Source organism: Periplaneta americana, chromosome 10, assembly GCF_040183065.1.
Source record: "Periplaneta americana isolate PAMFEO1 chromosome 10, P.americana_PAMFEO1_priV1, whole genome shotgun sequence".
NCBI classification, from domain to species: Eukaryota; Metazoa; Arthropoda; class Insecta; order Blattodea; family Blattidae; genus Periplaneta; species Periplaneta americana.
Genome location: NC_091126.1, coordinates 54,787,901 through 54,809,094, shown reverse-complemented (window position 1 = coordinate 54,809,094; position 21,194 = coordinate 54,787,901). Strand labels below are relative to the sequence as shown.

At 36.3% G+C, this 21,194-nt stretch overlaps 1 protein-coding gene and 1 long non-coding RNA gene across 16 annotated transcripts in view; one reads left to right on the top strand and one right to left on the bottom strand.

The window, feature by feature from the left end:
- LOC138707703 (mucin-2-like) overlaps positions 1-21,194 on the bottom strand; it is a 153,079-nt gene that overhangs the window by 95,926 nt on the left and 35,959 nt on the right. For 14 of the 15 annotated variants that reach the window (XM_069837538.1, XM_069837539.1, XM_069837540.1 and 11 more), the window contains 6 exons: positions 20,971-21,025; positions 20,348-20,422; positions 10,884-11,045; positions 10,538-10,636; positions 5,529-6,464; positions 1,553-1,927 (listed from right to left, as the gene is read on the bottom strand). In XM_069837538.1, the coding sequence (XP_069693639.1) occupies positions 1,553-1,927; positions 5,529-6,464; positions 10,538-10,636; positions 10,884-11,045; positions 20,348-20,422; positions 20,971-21,025 (1,702 nt within the window). The remainder of the gene's footprint in view (positions 1-1,552; positions 1,928-5,528; positions 6,465-10,537; positions 10,637-10,883; positions 11,046-20,347; positions 20,423-20,970; positions 21,026-21,194) is intronic. The other variant, XM_069837534.1, reaches the window with a different exon arrangement.
- Positions 610-10,982, top strand: LOC138707708 (uncharacterized). The gene is made up of 3 exons (XR_011334330.1): positions 610-913; positions 1,154-1,298; positions 10,858-10,982. It is a non-coding gene; the product is annotated as an uncharacterized lncRNA (long non-coding RNA).

The window sequence follows — 21,194 nt, the reverse complement described above, 5'->3', positions numbered from 1 at the left end:
CCAAATTCTTTTCTCTTACTAAAAGAAAGAGAAAGAAAAAAAAACACTGTTTGAAATAAGGTTACAGTACTTCATTAGCAAGAATATGGCTACATGAGTTTTTAAAATGAGAAAGTAAGAATATACACAAGTGTCTATGAAAGAGGCAATCCTAGATAGAGTATTCTTATTGCCATCATTTAACTAAACAATATTATACAAAAGTGTCTATGAAAGAGGCAATCCTAGATGAGTATTGTTTCCTTATTGCCATCATCTAACTAGAGAATGTTCCTACTGTAAGGTGGCCATACATCCCACTTTAGGTGGGACAGTCCTGCATTTCAGAGTAGTGTCTCGCTGTCAAATAAATGATGGAAGGGACTCACGAATGTCCTGCTTTGAGCTTGTGGACCCTTAAAGCACCCGAAAATCACTGCACGTTTATTCTGATTTCAAACCGATATGACTATCATCTTGCGTCACCTACTTTGAGTGATTTCTAGTTGGTAGCCCTGGCTTTAGTTTCAACAATGTATGTAACACAGCTTTCACCGTCGCAAATTTCGTAATGATTTAATGTACAACCAAGAAGCAAGTGATGTTCTGTAACATTATCCAAGGCTTGTAGCTATGTTTTTGGTTTGAATCTCACACAGGTGGAAAAATAATGCCAGATACTACTAACAGCTAAGATTTAACACATTTTAATGTGCCGAAAGTCCTGAGGCTTTCATCCTATGCAATATCTAATTGTGATAATTGTGCTGATTTTCAGACTGGATCAACAGATATTACAACCAATACGTGCTAGTCATAATTCTGATTCCTGTTTGTTTCACTGACAATGTCTAAACGAGCGTGCAAGTTAAACAAACAACTAGAGAATGAATTCCATTTTATTAAGAAGGCAAAACCAGACAAGGACTCCCAGGTACGGTGTTACACATGCAGATCTGAATTTTCTATTTCTCATGGTGGTAGATCAGATATTACAAAGCAACTGAAATTGGTTCAGCATAAGATAGCATAAGAGAAGGATACAAAACTTCAAGTACAAAAATGATTAGTTTTGGATAACATAGAGATTTATGAACTTTTCAAAAGTGAATATTTGACATATGTAAATTTTTCCAAATTTTGTGAACTAAGGCATAAAACTGTGTTTTAACAGGAGAAAGGGGCACACACATCGTCTGAAGTTAATGAAGAACAGTGCTAGCATGTAGAATTTTGTCCTGAATGATGGTGAACCAGTCAAAGATTACAAAACATGTGTATACCAGTGAAAGACGATACTTTTAACATCTTCTGTTAAGGTAGGTTTCATAATACATTTGTGCTTCCGTCAGTGTAAGTAGCATTTTACCAGCTGATTGTAGACTTCGGGATCCTGTGCTACAGGACTCTGTACATTATTTCGTAATTTATTACAATTTGCTGAAATTTGAGAGAGGCATTTTACAATAAAATACAGTATGCGGCTTCACTGTAAATTTCACGCACATCTCTAGACAGAACAGAGGCAAGTCAGATGGGCCAGTGAAAGTAATACAATTCTCATACTGCTCACCTGATGTATAACAGTTGGCTGAGGAGTGGTTGACCGTATAACTGGACTGGCAGCAGTTCTAGTTTGGGGTGAAGGTGAAGGTGCAGGTGTGAGGGCTCCACCAGGAGTTATTGCACCAGCTGGTTGTGCTCCTCCAGGGGCTGGTGATCTCGTTGGTGCACCACTATTGCTACCAAGATGTTGGACAAGATGTTGGTTCAACATGGTGGTGCTTTGTTGTGCTACAGGAGATTGGAGATTTGAATATGGAGACTGTGCTGGTGAAGGTGAAGTGTTGGTAGCACTGCCTGACATGCCAGACCGCTGTTGTGGCAGCACAACCACTGATGGCTGTGGAGGTGGCTGTGATGATGGCTGCTGCATACTGTACACATCCTGAAAACAACCCAATTAACAGTGCCTAAAAAATTATTCGCATGACAATGGCCCATTCATATCACGATATTAAATTATTTATTTCACACTACAAATATAGGCACAAACTTGAAGAAACTATAATACTGAGCATATAATTTTAACAATTCAGAATGTGAAACAAGAGGAGGAAACTAACATAACAAGAAATTAAATTTATGGTTTATCATCCCAACAATAAAATTAATCTGACATTTTCTTAACTCAACTCATATAAACTAAAATCGCCTCATTTGAACATGGGCAATTCTAAAAATAAACGAGTATTGAGAATAACAGATTGATTTAAATGTTTCTGTGTTTAGTACCAACCATTTTCAGTGGTCAACTCTCTAGTGTTCACGGACATGAATACACACTTATACACAATGATTTTTAGTTTGTGGGTCACCAATAACAAACTCTGCCCAGCTGCCAATGATGTATCATTGCTTGACAGACAGTTGAATGAACTCTCTATAAGTTTAATTAATTTTTCAGTATGACTTCAATGCCTGTCACAGTAAAGCTATATTCACGATTAGAATTTAAACATGAATATAACAATCTGACTTAAACACAAATACAGTGGAACATCTATGCATCATTCCAGTTATCGTTTTGCCGTTTTCTTTGGTCCCAGAGAACGCAATTTTTTCCCCGTTTCATCGTACCTTGAACTGTCGTTTTATCGCATCAATCATTGAGGAATAACGGTCTCGACATAATATTTTCCCACATGGATAATTTTCTTTTACTCTGAAAGAGTGAACTTTTTACTCTCCATTATTATTTTTGAAGCAAGAAAATGCAGAAGATTACTATTCTGGGACTGTGTGAAACTTCGTGGAGAAACGCAAAATGTATTACGCAGCCATGATACATATCGTGATCTTAGTGCAGTGTGAACTCTTCACGTGCATTTGGTACAGTGTGTTAATACAGAAATTAGCTATTACGTGTGTGATCTGTGATTTAAAGAAGGGCATTAGATTCTGGAAAAAAATGCAATTTTATGGATAGTTATTGATTAGTCTGATTTTTCCACACAAGAACGATGTGGAGGTATATAAACTCTTCATATTATTATGAACTGTATTATGCAGTCGTCTTATCTAACGAGATTTGTCATGTTAATGTTGCCACTTGTTTAGAGTCCGCTGTGCTACAACACAGATGCCGATCTCCTCAGTGACAATTGTTTCTGTTCATTGTTTATGTCAGTACATGTTTATATGCTTAGACACATACAGGAGAATTATCTTTGTAGGGTTACTAAGAGCTAGACAAGTCTCGGCATTATTTTCATGCGATATGTTATAGGCCTAATTTGTGATGCAGGTTCTAGTTGCATGGGACGCAACAGTATGGGCTAACAGAAGCCTGCCTACTTTAAACAGTAGTATTAATTTTATGAGAATGAATTTATGGTAACACAGCATTCTTAATATATCACGAATCTAGGTTCATGATTTTAACATAATTTCTGTCTAAATTTTCAGTAACGATCAACATCTCATAAGGAACTGCGACCTAATTTCTAGTGCATACGTCATCCTCATCACATGCATGACTTGGTACGATGGTATGGGAGGTGGTAAAACTCCATTTTTCTGTTTACCTCAGTATCATTTTTACCTGAAATTCACTTTAGAATTCAGGTGTAAATTGTGTACAAAACGAAAGCTTAAATCACATTCACAAACTTTGCTACAAGAAATAGTGTTCTAATAAAAGTACATTCAGTGTAATCAATATCATTCAGCTGTTCTATTTATACCCTATTTAAGCAAACAATAGATCTTTTATCGCAAGTTTACAAATAACAATAGAATATTACGAGACATGTTCATTGTGATTTTACAATATTTCAGAGAACTGTTAAAAATTAAATGCATCAATTATGTGGTTATTTCTCCCTTAAATTGTCTAGGGAACAGTGGGATGCATCTATAACTCTCGTGTCTATTATACACCTAAATACGGTAATTTTGATGGTTTCCTAGTATTACAGTTTTCCCGTATTTATCGTTTTTGTCCCCTGTTCCCCAAAAAACTATGGATCGAGGTTCCAGTGTATAAGAAGAAAAAACATTACCCAAAGCATTCAGGATAAGTAATGTATACATAAGAAATAAATTCTATCCGTTTTTCACTGGTACTGTCGATTGACGGATTCCATTTTGTCATTGCCGAGACAAATGTTGTTTACATTTTGTGTCACGTTGTTTGGGCTCAAATTCTAATAGTCAATCAGGTTTTGCAGTGCTGTTTGGTTCCTTGTACTTATTAGGACGAGAAAATGTCGAAAAGTATGATAAATTTTTCCATGTTAGGTTCTCTCTATTACCAGCTTCACATCAATAGAGCTACTGTAGCTAAATAAGAGACTGACAACTGCACCTGTTAAGTTTAGTCAATGAATATACATCATGGATTTCACCTAACAGTAGTCACCTTTATGAGCATGTCAGTCAAAAGCAAGTAGTATAGCAAAGCTTTGTTCATCCAGTAGTTCCTGTGATTGAGCTGAAGAAACCTAATCCTTGAACATGCAAAGTTACAAGAGACTCATGCTGTGAATGACCTTCCAACAAGCTTCGGCCTTTTTTTAAATTATAATGCATCCTGCACAAAATACGCCATGAAATGTTTCACATAATGTTAATTCTTCAGAAAGGGGTTCCAGAATATCTCATTTGTGTGTCACACAGTTGATTATTTTTTCATGAAAGAACGGTATACTGATGACACTACTATTTTTGCATAGTAGAGCAGAATCTTATTCACAATTGTTGGCTTCTATGCTGAACAATATCTATTATTATATAATGTTACATTGCCATTCGGCTGAAATCAAGCTTCACTGAAAACAAATCTCTATGGCACCAATTTCTTTGTTATTTACTTTTTCTAACATCCAATTACAAAAATTATGTCGATTGCAATTTTGGGGCTGTAATTCAACTTTTGGAATTCCTTAGGACTTCAACTACAATATTTATCCCCAATCTTGCACATGCTTAAGATATTCCTATCTTCTGTGTTACATGTTTCACAGAGTTCTGAGGATTACATTCCAAGACAGATGCTATTTCGTCAAGTTTTTAGTCAAGAAAAAATACATAATGATTTTTTGGTTATTCAAAGAACATCTTTTGTTAAATTTATGAAGAGTCAAGTATTTCTACAAAGAATCTGCCTGTGTGGAAATTTACGCTTCAATACAAACCAATTCTTGCCTAGTTTAGTCACACGACTTACTTTTTGTACATAAACTGTACATGTATATACATTCCCTCAATAAATATTTGTTTACATTGCCACACAACAAGTGAGAAAACCTCACTCAAATGCAGTTTTACTAGAAATGAGGTATGTATTCCTGTTGGGTTTTATAAAAATATAGCTCAACAGGTGTCTCCACCCATAAAGAAACTGTGGCAGTGCACAGCTAGAGTGACCAAGATAACAACTGGGCAAGTGACCGATATGATGTCCATCACAGACTGGCGAAATATACGGTATAATCCCTTACACTACACTTTATACAGTACTGTATAGCATAATAGTAGACACATACCTTATTGAAAGTATTGCTGCCTGTGGACAGTACAAAACTGGTGGGGGTTTGAGAAGTAGAAATTCCATGTGACTGCAAGCTACCATAATGTTCCTTGAGTAGGTTGGTAGGTGTTGTCTGGCTGGCACTAGCTGATAAGATGTAGGGTGGGTTGGCACCACTCCCTTGTTGCTGTTGTTGCTGCTGTTGCTGTGGAGACTGCAACTGTGTGTGGTAAGGGCTTGGAGCAGGTGATGGAGGATGGTGAGATGGAACTGATGCTGGTGACCTCAGTGGTAATGGACTTGGTGAAGGTGTAGGCGGGGCATGTGGGGCTGGAGATCGTGTAGGAACAGAAAAGGGAGAGCCAGGACTGGAGACAGCATTCGTGGTTAGAGCAGGCGTAAAAACAGTTGTACCTGATGGCCCTACCAACACCCCACCTCCAGTGGAAGAATTACCAGCTGGTATAATAGATGCTCCAAATATGCTGCTGCCAGTTGTCGAATTTGAAGCAAGTCCTTGCATTGAGGGATTTCCAGTTGTTGAACCAATCACCGGCATCCCTGTTGAGGGCACAGTTCCTCCTACATGGAGACCTGCAGTTGACGTTGCAAGTATTGCCCCTCCATGCCCGATTGCAATATTTGGATTTCCAAGCTGAAGGCCTGTGGTGGAAATACCACCAGAGGTGGAGAGAGATGGTGAAGCAGTGGACGATGGGGTATATATGAAACTGGTAGAGGGTTGGGACACCGAAGTGCTGACTAGTGTGTTACCCCCCTGTTGACCAGGGGGATTTATCAAGGTAATAGGATGTGAAGGAGGATGAGGCTGACTTGTGCCGCCCCCGCCGGTGTGGTGAAATGGAGTCAAGACAAAATGATGTGTTGATACAGGTATGCATGATGATGATGTGACCACAGTTGCTGCAGCTGATGATGATGTTGACACAACCTGAAATAAATATTAACACCATGTCACTCTAAGTACATATTTAGTAATAAATTCAAAACTGTTAAAAAAAAAAAAACAAATTATTACTGAACATGAATTTATCAGGAGATTAAGCTATATTGCATTTTGACTAAATTTTATGGTATGAAACTTCCTAACTCAAGAGTGTTCTAAAAATTTATATAACAAACACGAATACTGAGCAAAAAATTCTACTTACATTCAACTCAGATAAAAAGATATTTAGTCTGTGTTATATTTGGATTATGGTATCATCATCATCATCGGGATTTAGGTCAATAGGCCTGTTCCAGTCTAAAAACAGGTCGAACTGATCTTTCCATCTCTTAGGCGGTCATCCCTGTGTTCTGTAGCATGTAGGTTTTTTTGTATTCTTTTAGGGATTTGGCGACCTTCCATTATTTGTACATGTTCAAAGTATGATTGTTGGTATTCTCAAATTTCTTCATTTAAATTGTGGATATTTAGTTTTTTCTCTCTTCATTTTTTTTTTTTGTCTATTCTTTGGTATCCTGCCACCACCCATAACAGTTTCAATTCTGCTTATTCTATCTATTTTTTTTTTTGTTAGCATCCAGAATTCATAGCTGTAAAGCAGAGATGGAATTGCCAATACTATATAAAATTTAAGGATTATGTAATTTCGAGCTTTATTTAGTACAGTGCGTTTAACTGTTCCACATATGTAATTAGAGAATTGTATTTTTATTTGTGTATATAATTTTCTAGTGTTGTCTATTTCACATCCTAAATAAGTAAAATCTCGTACCTGGTCTAAGATGGTACTATTAATTACTATCTTTGTTTTCAATGTATGCTTTCCTTTGAAAGCTAAAATTTTTGTAAGATCATGTTTTAAAGAGGTATCATACAGAGAATAAAGAAATTGATGTAGAGAATTTTCTAATGCTGCCATAATCACTTGATGGTCTATTTACAGTCTTGAATACTTTTGTGTAATCTAGAAATGCTATATACAGAGTGATTCAAGAGGATTTACCATCGCTTACGGGACTTATTTCCGAAGACATTCTGAGCAAAAAATGTCATATAAACATTTGTCCTAATCGCAATATTTTCAAAGTTACATTAATTTGAAGTTGTTAGTTATGGTAAAAAAATATTACAAATAGAGAATGAACAATCTAGAAACGAATTTGTTTGGCATGAAAAGACAGTAAAATTTCATTTATACGTTTTTATGAGGGTGTTGTTTAGTCAACTGGACCTCGTGACACCATTAAGGCATCACTCCTGAGGCATTAGTTGCCAGGGGAATGGTGTAGGGTGGCCAAATTCTTTCCCCCTCCATTGTATATATCACTGAATAGTGACACATTACACTAATCAGACTTCAGATGTATACAAACAATTGTTATTCCTCTGATACATATCTTCAAGTGAGATGTACTGCCCTGATAATAGATGCATGTATTAGGCAGAACCTCGATCAGAGGTGTTTATAAGTGTTTGTTGTTGTTTAGTCAACTCTCCAAAGACAGATCTGAATCTCGTGACACCAATAAGGCATCATCACTCATGAGACAACTAAGCCAGGAGATGAGTAGGTTGGCCAGTTCCTTTCCCCCTCCATTGCATACATCGCTGATAGTTACATAGGAAAAAACGCATAATTCAGAAAAATGTGTAACAGAAATTACATTATTTTAATAACATCCTGAAATAACATTTGAAGACTATAATGGGGAGAAACGATCTAACTCAATTTAGTAGAATTTTCACAAGAGAAATTTATAACTTAACAGTTAAAGGCATCTTTGTCTGTAATACATTACCGTACTCAAATTTATGCCACATATTTTTGAAGAATGTAAATATTATTTATAGAATATCTTGGCTGCTTAGAGTTAAATGGCTGCTAAATCACATTTCAAAAAAAACTTACACTGATTTACCTTGTTCTTCGCATGCGATTATTTTACAAAAGAAAAGTCAGTTATTTTGGACTGCCTATTTCAAAGGAATATAAACCATGCTCTAAAATTGCGATCACTTTCATGACTTGTTCAGGTACATCGTGGTGTGTTACAAAATATTTCACTGTTTCTAAAGCAGTAACAGCATCATTAAAGAACACAAGATTGTTGGAGGCAAGCATGGGTGGGTAGCTTCGAATTTCCATGAATTTCAAAGTGGGCAGCATCTTAACAATGAATACATGTTATATTTTCGCATTCTTACATTTGCACGACAAACCTAATTTCAAGAAAAACAAGATTGATTTAGACTGCATAAATGACATTTCGTATGCCATGTGGTTTAAAATACGATCATGTAGGTGTAAAAAAATAAACGAAAAACTATAACTGAACTAAAGTAACATGAAAAGTGTAGCAATTTTTGCCAGAACTTCAAGAAAAAAAAAAAAAAGAGAAGCAAGTGTGAAAAATGCACAAGTGCAAAACATGTAAGTTTCACTGTATCTGCCTAATTCATATATTTATATGCACAAAATTACACTTTACTACGTCATACTACTTTTGACCAAAGGTATGAAAGGACGTGTTTCAACCAATAATGGCTGCTTATAGCTACATTTTTATCACTGGGAGCAACAGTAACAAATATAAATGATACTCAGGAGGAAATTAAACACAGAATAAATATGGGAAGTGCCTGTTATTATTCGGTTGAGAAGCTTTTATCATCCAGTCTGCTGTCAAAAAATCTGAAAGTTAGAATTTATAAAACAGTTATATTACCGGGTGTTCTTTATGGTTGTGAAACTTGGACTCTCACTTTGAGAGAGGAACATAGGTTAAGGGTGTTTGAGAATAAGGTGCTTAGGAAAATATTTGGGGCTAAGAGGGATGAAGTTACAGGAGAATGGAGAAAGTTACACAACACAGAACTGCATGCATTGTATTCTTCACCTTACATAATTAGGAACATTAAATCCAGACGTTTGAGATGGGCAGAGCATGTAGCACATACGGGCGAATCCAGAAATGCATATAGTGTTAGTTGGGAGGCCGGAGGGAAAAAGACCTTTGGGGAGGCCGAGACGTAGATGGGAAGATAATATTAAAATGGATTTGAGGGATGTGGGACATGATGGTAGAGACTGGATTAATTTTGCTCAGGATAGGGACCAATGGCAAGTTTATGTGAGGGCGGCAATGAACCTCCAGGTTCCTTAAAAGCCAGCAAGTAAGTTTGCCAACATTTAAAACTGCAAATTCTTTATGGTACTATAAAACATACTTTGCGATCGTCATTTGTTTCCCACATAGATAGTCGAATGAAAATGGCGGCTCTGTTCAAACATTTTGATAAAGCTAACATTAGTGAAATAGAATTTAGTAAGTCATTTAATATCTATTTTATTGTATTAGAATTCTTTATTTCTTCTAATCTTTATATACTTTCTTCTGTTTTATCACCTCCCTACCATTTGTTTCTTTGTTTGCCAACATTTCAAACTGCAAATTCTTTATGGTACTATAAAACATGCTTTGCAATCGTCATTTGTTTACCGTATAGACAGTCAACTGAAAATGGCGCCTCTGTTCAAACGTTTTTGTGAAGTTAACATTAGTGAAATAGAATTTAATACGTCAATATTTTATTGTATTAGAGCAGTCTACTTTATTTCTTCTAATCTTTATATACTTTCTTCTAATCGTGTAATAGTCAACTAAATCCCACTCGAGTTTTGATTTTCTCTAGATAAATCAGTGTTAACATTGAATGAAAGCCGCAATCATGATTCTGAATCCCACTGACTGCAACATGTTTGTCCTTTTGTCAATTGGAAATGCTATGTTGTCTTCGTTGGGCACCATGATCATGCTCATCCCCACCATCATTATGTCCCACCACATATATGCAGTATGTCGAAAAGCGCCCGAAAATGTGTCTAGAATAAACTCCACTGACACTGTAAAACTGTTCGCGGAGGAGATATCACTGATACAAGATTTTTCTGAAATGTGTCAATTTTAATCTTTGGAAATGTTGTGTGTGTCAGCTTTGTGCAAAATTTTACATAACATTAATTGTGGTGTCTATTACAAAACAAGAATACTTACAGGGGCAGCATTACTATGCGGTGGCAAAGTAAATGCAACAGCCTGGCCTTGTGGACGTCCACTGGCATTTCCTGCCTGAAACTGCTGTAACTGCTGAAGCTGAAATATGTGCATACACATACATAAACAGGATATGTCCTTGAAATACACTGATACTATATTGAACATTCCTCATCATTACACTGCGCCCACCAAGACTTTAAGTATCCTCCTCATCTCAAAATATTTTTGGAAAATCTCACAAATAACAACTGATCCAGCTATATTGTATCTAAAACACCAACAAATTCTCCAAGCAATGAAGTATTTCTTTTGTGCAGGAAAAGCAAGTACATGTAATATCTACCTGGTGTTGCGTAAGGACGAGAGAACCTGCAGGAGCGACCTGAGATGCACCAGTAGCTGCATGTCGTGCAGAAGTGCCCCCTCCACCTGCAGTAGTGCTGGGGTCCAATAGCCCCTGCTGCAGTGAATCCACTAGGCTCTCCAGTGTGGTCCGTGATGAACTCTGTATCATGAAAAGTGTTATATCGTAGTACTGTTAAAAATGTAGCATATTATTAAAGTCACGTTCCACAGAAAAGAAGAATAATTTTTAAATTCTATGTCTGCAGAGAAGTCCTAACCAAACCAAAGCAGGACAAAGTTCCCTCCAACAATTTATACACTATGAATAATAGAAATACCTCTGAAAAAATTATGGTAGAAATGTAAAACTGTAACCATACTCAATACTTGGAGGTAAATATGAATAAGAGAACACCATTAATTTCGACTTTAACCACAATGAACATCGTGGGTTGCAAGGAGTAGTGAAATGCATTCCATAACCTCTTTTACTCAAAACCCATCCTCACTTTCCAGTGCTGCAAACTATTTTTAACAAACAAGACCTTGGGGATCGAGTCACAGCAGTATAACTGTTCTATCAAAAATGGAGGAAATGCAATTTCAGCATGCTGATCTGCCATGGCATGCATAAGCATCCCCTAAGTGGTGGAGAGAGGATAGGGTTGGTGAAGTTATCCGACAATCCCCCTGGCCAGGTCATATGGATTCACTAACCAATGGAAGTGTGGTACTGAAAACAGTTTGGGAGTTACATGTAGGTGTTATAACCCCCATAAAATAAAAGTATGGTGCCCACATTAAAATGGTTATACATTTTGCTTCATCATTCTTCTATATTGGAGAACAAGAAAGTTAATGGCTTTATTGCTAAGAACTCAGCATTAGTTAACGACACAATGAACATCGTTCTAGTCTTAAACCTTACTCGAGATACAGCTATATTCGTGAAATATATAAATTACACCCTTAAAAATTCGTTATAGTAACAGTATAATGTGAACATTTTCATAACATAAGATTTAGTTTGCTTCCTTTATTTTATTCTACTGAAACATAATATGCAAAGAATTTCTGTGAAATACAAGTTTCAAAATTAACATTCTGTTTCAGTCAAGCATAGTTTCTTCACAAGATCTCTTCTTGTGATAAACAAGTTTTTTTGAACCTTGAAGGCAATAGAGTGCTGGCAGAAGTACAGTGTTGAAATGCGTCAATTTTACAAAATAAATTACTGGTATGTACAGCCTTAGACACAAAAAAATGACCAATCTCCTGTAGCATGAATTTGTCTAAGTCCACTTCGGACAGCACTGGTTCACATAACTATGGAAAGATGTTTATTTTGCACCTAATTTACACCTTGAATATATCTCTGTTATAGATTAGTTATTAACACTTGTGGCCTCACGTGCATCAAAGTCAGTTATTGTAGCCACCAGTTAAAATTGCACCTAACCCCTGGTTAAGCATTTTTATGGTGCATCAACCTCAGTTAGGACTTAAACAGGAGATTAACCATGGTAATCTCTAACTGGCCATATTTGAGCAGTTATTTTTTTTTATTTTAGTAGGTTATTTTACAATGCTTTCTCAACATCTTTGGTTATTTAGCGTCTGAATGAGAGGAAGGTGATAATGCCGGTCAAATGAGTCCGGGGTCCAGCACCGATAGTTACCCAGCATTTGCTCATATTGGGTTTAGGGAAAACCCCAGAAAAAACCTCAACTAGGTAACTTGCCCAAACCGGGAATCGAACCCAGGCCACCTGGTTTCGCAGGCAGATGCACTAACCATTGCTCCAAAGGTGTGGACTTGAGCAGTTAAAGGAGCTAACCTAAGAGTATAGGCTTAGTAAAACAAAATGGTGGCAAGATCCATAGCTGATTATTTGGAAGACTATTATTATTGTGCTTGGATTAATTAGATAGGAATGATGGTAAGCATGATGTTTCATTAGTGGAAAGAGAGAATTCTTACGAGGAATTAGGTGACAGAAAATTTCAGGAGGGATAGTGCCAGTGCCTCACTTCCTGAGTTGTTTCTTTGGGGGGCAAGACACAGAGGGGGAGAGTGGGAGGTCCTGGCTACCGCATGTGCCTACTACCCTGCGTTCAACACATCGGCCTTTTCAGGATTTCTTTTGTCAGCTATGGAGCAAGATCAGCCATGGACAAGCGAATGTATAGGCTGTCCCCTCACAAAACAAATTATGTCCTCCTCATCATTTCCTGTAACTAAACACTAATACCAGTGGTAGACTACAGTCTCTACTTGAGATTATCGACCTAATCGCGATTATGGTTATCATGTGTACACATCCGTAAACTCTTTCCTCTATGGCAGTGTTTCTCAAACTTTTTCCACCGCAAAACCCCTTTTAATCTAAAGTGTAACTGCGGAATCCTTGTAATATTTTATTTAATAATTAACAGACAAGTGAAAGCTAATATCTCAATAATTGTTCAGTGGGATGAATGTATTTGTGTTTTTAAGCCTGCAATCTGGTTTTATGGCGGAAAGTTGTAGTCTCATTTCAACTGTACTTCTGCATTTTGTCTTTTCGGTATTTTGTTTTAGTGAACACATACGCAGAGAATCCAGTGATGAAAGTGATAAGTATTATGCGTATTTTCCGTTTTAGATATTCATCAAACATATTGTTATTACGCATATTATTGGAATATTATTATTATTATTATTATTATTAATATTATTATTATCATGATCGGTGGTTTCATAATATTATTGATTCATATTGTCGTAATATTTATATAAAAGTATAAAATAGCCACCGGAGCAGCCAGTTGGCTAAGGCGCTTGCCTATCGATCCAGTGTTGCGCTCGGGCACGGGTTCGGTTTCTGCTTGGGCTGATTACCTAGTTGGATTTCTTCCCGAAGTTTTCCCCAACCGTAAGGCGAATGTCATGTAATGTTTAGCGAATCCCTAACCTCATCTCGCCAAATACCATTTCGCTATCAATAATCCCATCGATGCAAAATAACGTAGTAGTTGATACAATGTTGTTAAATAACCAAGTAAAAACACGTATGGAATAAAATTTAAAATCATATAGGGATCATGGAACCCCAGAACATACTTTGAGAAATGCTGCTCTATGGCAATTCAGCAATTGTACAGACTGAACAAAGAGTGGCTTAGTGTGTACATAAATTTTAGGAAATCACCACCAGAGATAATAGCGATAGTGGTAACCACAATTAGAGTATTTAGTATTATAAAGAGTAAAAACCCCTGCACTGGCATAGGGTAATGTTTTCAGAACATGTAATATGCTGCCATGCAGCACGCTGCAGCTGCCTTGCTGGTCCGAGCAGACCTAAGAGGCGTGGTTATAAGCACTAGGAAACTCTCGGTTCAGGACGTGAGCCACAGGCAGTACCTATCATTTATCAAAATCTATTGTCATTTCTGCTCCAACAAATGGATCACTTGGAATAACCCAGAAACAGTCCTAGTTCTCCTATGAATCGGCTGCTTATATTATGATTCTATACAACTGATATTTTCAGTATTTTAAGATGGAATACTCGAGTATCTCTTTTCCTACAGCTCATGCATTATGTCCAGACACTCCCCCACTCTTCCTACAGAGCTGCGCAAGAGATCGGACGAGTCTACTTACGAATTATAGGGGAATAGGTTAGTCTTTGTCTTGAACTCAGTAGACACACGCCTGACCTTCCCTTCTACTCCTACCCCCTTTACAGAAACGTTGTTCCCATACTGCACATCGTGAGTGTCTTGACAAAATGCATGAGCTGTACAATGCTGTTGAAAGGAGAGAGGTTACAGATGGATTTTGGGATATGGTACAGTTCCCTGGATTGTACACACATTCCTACTAATCTTCATCCTTTTCCTTTATGTATATTACTTTCTTTTTCTTTGACATAATACATTTAAATGTAGTAATTAATTCTAACAATATTTCAAACACATTGGGATATAATCATTTCTGCATTCTATTTTTCATTTCTTAAGATTTTAACCTACTAAAAAACAAAGAAATGCAACCTGCAAACATAACAGCACTGAAAGGCAAATAAATGTAATGCAAAAATATAGGATATGTTCATTTCACTGTACAACACAGTAAGCAGTCGTTTTTAGATGTTGACTGCTATCTTTGTAGAGGTATGGATGCTCTCCGTTAGTCATTTTGTAGAAACATTGTACCATTACAGACTTTACCATGGTTAAATAAGGTGTCAGCTGACCATGTTTAAGTAACCAGTGATTATGAATCATGCACAGAAATTACATTTTAATCACAGTTAAACAGTAAGCTCTGTTACTATGTTTTTAACTGAGGTTGATGCACTTTGCGATTGATCTATAAACAGATAGAAAATGCAACAAACAAACAAAACAAAGGAAGCAAAGAGCTGAGTCTTGCATAAGAAGTTCATTCACGTATAAACTTAAGCTCTCACAGAATCAATTGGAAGTCTTCTGAACGAGACTTGGCATATGGCAGCTAGTCATTCTTTTTATCTAAGCCTGCACAGTAGATACTTCAATCCTAAAATTCCTGTCTGAAAAATGTTTCGATTGGAGGTATAAATTAATAAATAATTTTTCTGAAACAATAATAAAAAAGAAGTCTTTATATTGTTCCTGACTGATGAAACAAAGAAGAATTAAATTATTAAATGATTAAGAATGTAATTTAATTTTTATCTATTTTTTTTAGTAGGTTATTTTACGACGCTTTATCAACATCTTCGGTTATTTAGCATCTGAATGAGATGAAGGTGATAATGCTGGTGAAATGAGTCCGGGGTCCAGCACTGAAAGTTACCCAGCATTTGCTCATATTGGGTTGAGGGAAAATCCCGGAAAAAACGTCAACCAGGTAACTTGCCCCGACTAGGAATCGAACCCGGGCCACCTGGTTTCGCGGCAAGACGCGCTGACTGTTACTCCACAGGTGTGGACTAATTTTTATCTATAAAAATGTTAAATATTATGTGAATCATTTCTGAATGAATTCACAATGATATTGATTATGGACAAAATCTATCCACTAGTTTAAGACATATTGCTACACAAAGACTGAGAGTCAGCATGCCAAACTACTTTTCCGTTATCAGTACTGAAAACAAGTCATTTCCCCAACTTTTTTTTTTCTTCAAGATTTAGGAGTGAAAATTCGAGGGGGGGGGGGGGAATTATGCGATGACTATAAAAATATCAGAGGTAAACTGGTCATAAATAACATCAAACAAATAGTGTACTGTTGAAAATATAATGTAATAAGGTTAAATAATTTTAGTACTAAATAACTATAATCACTGACAATTTTGGTAATTAATTAAGCAAATTATTAAAGTTTTGCGAATTTTTTTCGTCCTGTATGCTGTATCTTGATTACATTGCCGGGATCTTGTGACCGACTTCGGATTCATCCTTGCCAACTTTGTCCCCATAGTTGAGTTTAACGACCTGATGCTGTTACAGAATAACACTGTAGCCTATACACAATGATACCTAAACGTATTCTGATTGACTGACCAAAAATCAACAGATGAACATGCGATGGAGTGTAGAGGTACCATTAGGTCTTTGTAGAAGAGAATGGTTTCGACCTTGGGGTTTCCACAAATTTCGTTGTGCTGTACTTGAAATCTTCATAAAGATGTCCAAAGTTGTAACAGAAAAATTGTAGGCCTAGGTAATCCACATTGTATCAGAGGGGGAAATTGCACGAGAAAAATACTATTTTTTTTTTAAGTTATACATGAAAAATCTAGGGGGGGGGGGGGTATTTTTGTGAAAATTTCGCAAGTCTTTTAAGCAGGATCACAGTACTTTCTCTTTATACTTCGTACTATGAGAAAGTATAAAAAAAAGTAGCTCGAACATAAAACTATACAATACAACTAATATGATATTGTGACTGAAGAATACACAAGGTAACACTGAAAACAATGAGACAAAGCTCAATGCCCATTTAAATATACAAAATTCAATATCTAAAGACTGTGAGAAAACAAAGAAATTCTGTGAAAATAAAAGTTCAATGCATGAGATATTGGCAACATCTAATTTGTATTATATTCACCTAGGAAATATAGGCAACGTGAAAAACAAACTGATGGAAAGATGCTCGTAGTTTGGTTTAAGGATTATAATGAGTGGAAGATGCACTAAACTCTGTAGAAATGCTTAACTAAAAGCAATTTCATATAATATCCCCATATCACTGGATAGCAAAGGAACTGAGACCTGTAACTAATCATGTCACTGTTACTGCACACAACTTTACAATTAAACATAATTTGTACAAGCAAACTGTATATTCTTTCTCATATACAGTGACACTGTTTTGTTTAGCCATGTGGTTTTCATTTTCCTGTCGCTCGCCACTAGGAGCTTATTTGCGGCCAAGTGACCACCTGGTCTACAGGCGCTGAAACATTTAGTATAGGAATTTGTACTTACGCAGCTCAAAGTAGGTCTTGAAAATGTCCCCCACAAACTGCTACACGCTGCTGATACCTTCTTATGAAATTGTTAATTACTTTAAGAATTTCTGCTTCACTGATTGACTCGATTTCAGCTCTTATAGTCTTTAAGCTCATTTATTGCATGCAGGTTTTTCGCATAAACCTTATTTTTAAGTGACCCCCCCCCCCTCCCCATAGATAGAAATCGAATGGTGTTAAATCTGGACTTCGTGGAGCCCACAAATTTTTACTGATAATTCTCCTTCCGAAAATTCGACGCATTCCTCTCATGGATTCTTCAGCAGTATGAGCAGTGGCGAAGTCTTGTTGAAAATATATTGAGGAACATTCTCCATAAGTCAATTCATCTAAAAATGAGTCAAAGATCTCAGTCACATAACGCTCACTGGTAATTGTGTCCTAAGTGAAAATAAAATAGGCACAATAATTCTGTGTCCATTCATTGCATACCAGACGCCTATTTTTACACCATACAAAAGTGTTTCGAGTACAAGATTGGGTTTATCCTGACTGTAATACCGATGATTTTGAGAGGAAACGTGTCCATTTAAATGAAAGTAGGTCTCATCAGAAAAATAAATTAATGTCGGATCAATTTTCTCAGAATTTACTTTCTCTAAAATACAATTACAAAAATGCAACCTCTTATTGGGATTTTGTTCATTTAACTTTTGATATACAAAATACTTCTGAAATACCGGAATTCTGTATGGCTTTAATTTAAGTAATTTTGTTGCTTGAAGAGTGGACTAGTAACTTACTTCTGCTTTCTGCGCCAAACGCTTAAAGAGATTTTTGCGGAGTGTGCTCTAGTCTCTGTCCAATCTCGTCTAATTTTTCTTCTGTAAGAACATGTTTCCTCCTTTGTATTTTACGATCATTTACTGAACCCCTCTGTTTGAATTTTTTGGCTATCCTTCTTATTGTAGTGGCATTAGGCACAAGTCTATTTGGAAATGTGTTATGGAAGTTCTGTCATGTTCTCGCACAAGATTTTCTGTATTTTATGTACGTAGTAAGCATATACACATGTTCACATAATGAAAATCACATTGCAACAACGCCGAAAAACGCACGCAAGCACACTCCCTGCGTGCGCGTGCAACACAATGCGACTAATTCAACCTTCATGCACGAGTGCAAATAATAAACTAACTCGCAACTGTCACTGTATGGCACAACATTTGTTAGTGGAAACAGGCGAGAAACACACTAGCTGAGCAGGCAACATGGCAAATGAAAACCCCGCGGCATAACAGAACAGTGTCACTGTACAATACAGCAGGAATGTTAGGCCTTACATCAATCAAAGACATGCCTTCAAAAATTCTGTGTGCTTTAGAATGAAAATTAAATGAAAACCGAGCATTTTATAATGATTTCTTTTTATTGTGTCATATGGACAAATATACATTTCTAAAACTGCTACTCACGTAAACATAACTGTTTCTTATAAAATGCAGAACTTAATTTCTTTCAATTGGTTTAAGATAATTTTCAAATGTATGCATACTTATGGCAATACCAATCCAACATTGCAAATGATAAATAGAAGACACTTAATACTGAAATGTATAAAACAAAATAATTACTGAATGCAAATGCTGTGAAGAAAATTCTTTGTGATACTTTCAAGCAAATTGCCATTTTGTTCTTGCAGGACGCCTACTTCCTGAGCTAAAACAGATACAGTAAAACCCCGATAAGACGCTGTTCAAGGGACCGCGTGTAAACCGCGTATTAGGCGGGTATACTAATTTTGACTTATATACAGTATCTATTAGCATTTTTCTTTATTGAAATACAAGATTCATGAAAGGTAATACAGTATTACTCCATTATGTAATTACTGTACTGTACGTCAAAGATATTTACAATATGTACTGTACTGGTACTAAATTCTTTTGGAAAAAAGTCATTTATAGTTGTTTGCCGTGTGCGTGTTCTCCAAGCCCTCATGTTTACCACACTTCAATTTCTGCAATTATATCCTCCCGACGACGTCGCAACTGTAGTGATTGAGTCGCGATTTTTTATTATTGTTCTTAATATCGATGATGGGATTCATAATGAGTCAGAGAGTTGTTTCTGAGTAAGAGTACTGTTCTCATCGTACTTTCGTAAGATTTCCAATTTTTCCGACACAGAAAGCGCTTTTTGTTTAACACTCATTATCACTGTAATCACATTCACAGACACTTCAATACACTAAAGGACAACAAACTGCCCAGCAAAAATTTCCAGAATTTTATTACGGCCGAGTGAGGAATGCTGTTTGAGAGAGAGGGTTAGCAAGAGGGTGAGGTATTGTAACTGTATGTAGGCTTTAAGCGCGCAGGTAAAGAGTCGAATAAGAGGGCGTAACAAGAGGGTGGGGTATACGAAGGTATGAAGTATGAAGGTTTAAATGTGCAGGTAAAGGTCGAATATCAATACTTTTCAGGTTAATGGCACCAGTGAGTTCAGTCACCAAGATGTTTCAGTGCTGCTACAGTACATTGCTGAAAATTACATCGAAAATATTCCACAAAAACAGCGTATTATGTGGGACTCGAGCGCAACAAACAGGGTATTTTATAAAGGCGTTATATATGAAATGTGCAGGGACCGCACAAAAAAAGTGTATTACACGGGATAGCGTAATAAGCGGGTGCGTCTTATCGAGGTTTTACTGTATAACCAGAACAATAGTTTGTATTATTGAAGTTGTTGCCAACATCAGATATGAATGATGGTGGGCATGGTGTAGATTTCAAACTTCATCAGTGAAGAGTATCTCAAAATATTTTTGCTGATCTATGATGCCAATAACATGGTTCACAATACCTTCTCTATACTGTCGTATATGAGAAAGTTGAATAAAATGACACATGCTAATTTCTATGCCCCTCATTAATCTAGTTCGGTATAAAAGAGGACATTTCACAACTGCTTCTATGTGTATGTGTGTGTGTTTAATCCCTACCTTTAATGATTCCAACATGGCAGCCATACAAACTTCTGAGGTGGGTCCAACACTAGCGCCACTCAATGAAGGATCCTGAAATTTTGTATGACCATGTGTCTTTGAATATGTAATGCTTGCCAAGTGCATTTTTTTTAACTATAAAACAAAATGACATTTGCACACAACAGTTATGATTTTGTGTCAATTTATTAAGTACTGTAGTCAAGCACATGGAATTTGAAACTATTTAAAGACTTACGTATGTATTCAAAGTTACAAGCGCTGCAATGAATTGAACTTTCGCAGCTTATTATTACTCAAAATCCCTAATAAGTCAGGCCACAGAGAATTAAATACTTTCATTTGATTTTTCAAGAGAGTTTGGTACATATATGCATGCACAATAGGTGATGGAGAGAGAAAAGGATGAAAATGGGGAGTTCTAAAGAGATAAAGAATCAACCCATACCTAGAAGAACACATCTCATTCAAGAAATAAAACAACCATTTATACACCAGGTTGAAACATCAGTGTTACTAATTAAAATATAGGCAAAATCATTCTCCCCCAAAGCATAATTATTAGTCAAAATGTATTACTTGTTTTATATATATATAATTCATTAATACAATTTACTTACTTCACCTGCAGCAGCTGCACTTAATCCAAGGAATGATTCTAGGGCTGACGGGTCACTGTAATTAAAAAAATATCATATTTACATGTAGTATTTATTTAATAACTTTTGTTCACTAGGAGAGATACAATTCACCATTAATGATTCCAGGTTATTTTTTAAAAAGCTCCTGAAAGTTGTCAAATTTGAATTACTTTTGTTCTTTCAGTAGTGTGCACATAGATATA